General features: G+C 55.0%; 1 protein-coding gene across 1 annotated transcript in view; it reads right to left on the bottom strand.

Moving 5' to 3' along the window:
* LOC128887149 (collagen alpha-1(I) chain-like) overlaps window positions 1-913 on the bottom strand; it is a 13,180-nt gene that overhangs the window by 5,289 nt on the left and 6,978 nt on the right. The window contains exon 6 of the mRNA XM_054142727.1: window positions 46-883. Coding sequence (XP_053998702.1) covers window positions 46-883 — 838 coding nt within the window. The remainder of the gene's footprint in view (window positions 1-45; window positions 884-913) is intronic.

Below are 913 nucleotides of genomic sequence, written 5' to 3'. Positions count from 1 at the left end.
CTGGTTGATAGCTTGGTTGACTAGATCCGGGTCCACTAGAAGGACCTTGTCCATAAGGAGACTTCGTGGGTCCTGCATTTCCATGAGGACCTGGCTGATAGCTTGGTTGACTAGTTCCAGGTCCACTAGAAGGACCTGGACCGTAAGGAGAATTTATGGGTCCTGCACCTCCATGCGGTCCTGGCTGATAGCCTGGTTGATTACCCCCAGGTCCACCAGAAGGACCTGGTCCATAAGGAGACTTCGTGGTTCCCGCACTTCCATGAGGTCCTGGCTGATAGGCAGGCTTCGTAGTTCCAGCGTTTCCAGGTCCAAAGGGAGATTTCGTTGTTCCTGGTTCTCCGTTTGTCGCGCCATGAGGTTTCTTTCCAATAGGGCTTCCCGGAGCAGGATTCACGTTTATATAAAAGATATTGCTGTCCCCGTTGCTGGGTTTACGATGTCCAGGCTTGCCTGGCGCGGATGGACTGCTTCCAGAGCCAGGCTTCTCGTTTCCAGGGCCACTGCCATAACCGTTTGGCCCAGCGCTCGGGCCTGATCCGCTTGGACCTCCTTTTGCGCCAGGACCGGTGCTGCCAGGTCCGTAAGACGGTTTCTGACCTCCGTAAGGACTACTTCCACTTGGAAAATTCGGTGTTCCTGCTGTTCCAGGACTGGGCGCGTTTCCTGCCCTTGGTCCTCCTGCTCCTGCGAAAGCTCCGGCACTCGCACCTGCGAAGGCTCCGTGGAAAGATTGAGATGGCCCTGGACTGCCTGGACTGGTTGGACTTCCTGGATATCCTGAACTTGTTGGACTTCCTGGGCTACCGGGATATCCTGGACTTGACGGATTTGTTGGACTACCTGGATATCCTGGACTTTTTGGACTTCCTGGGCTACCTGGATATCCTGGACTTGACGGGTTTGTTGGACT

The sequence above is a fragment of the Hylaeus anthracinus genome, unplaced genomic scaffold, assembly GCF_026225885.1.
Source record: "Hylaeus anthracinus isolate JK02 unplaced genomic scaffold, UHH_iyHylAnth1.0_haploid 11985, whole genome shotgun sequence".
NCBI lineage: Eukaryota > Metazoa > Arthropoda > Insecta > Hymenoptera > Colletidae > Hylaeus > Hylaeus anthracinus.
Note: the sequence above shows the minus strand (reverse complement) of the source record. Positions and strands in the feature narration are given on the sequence as shown.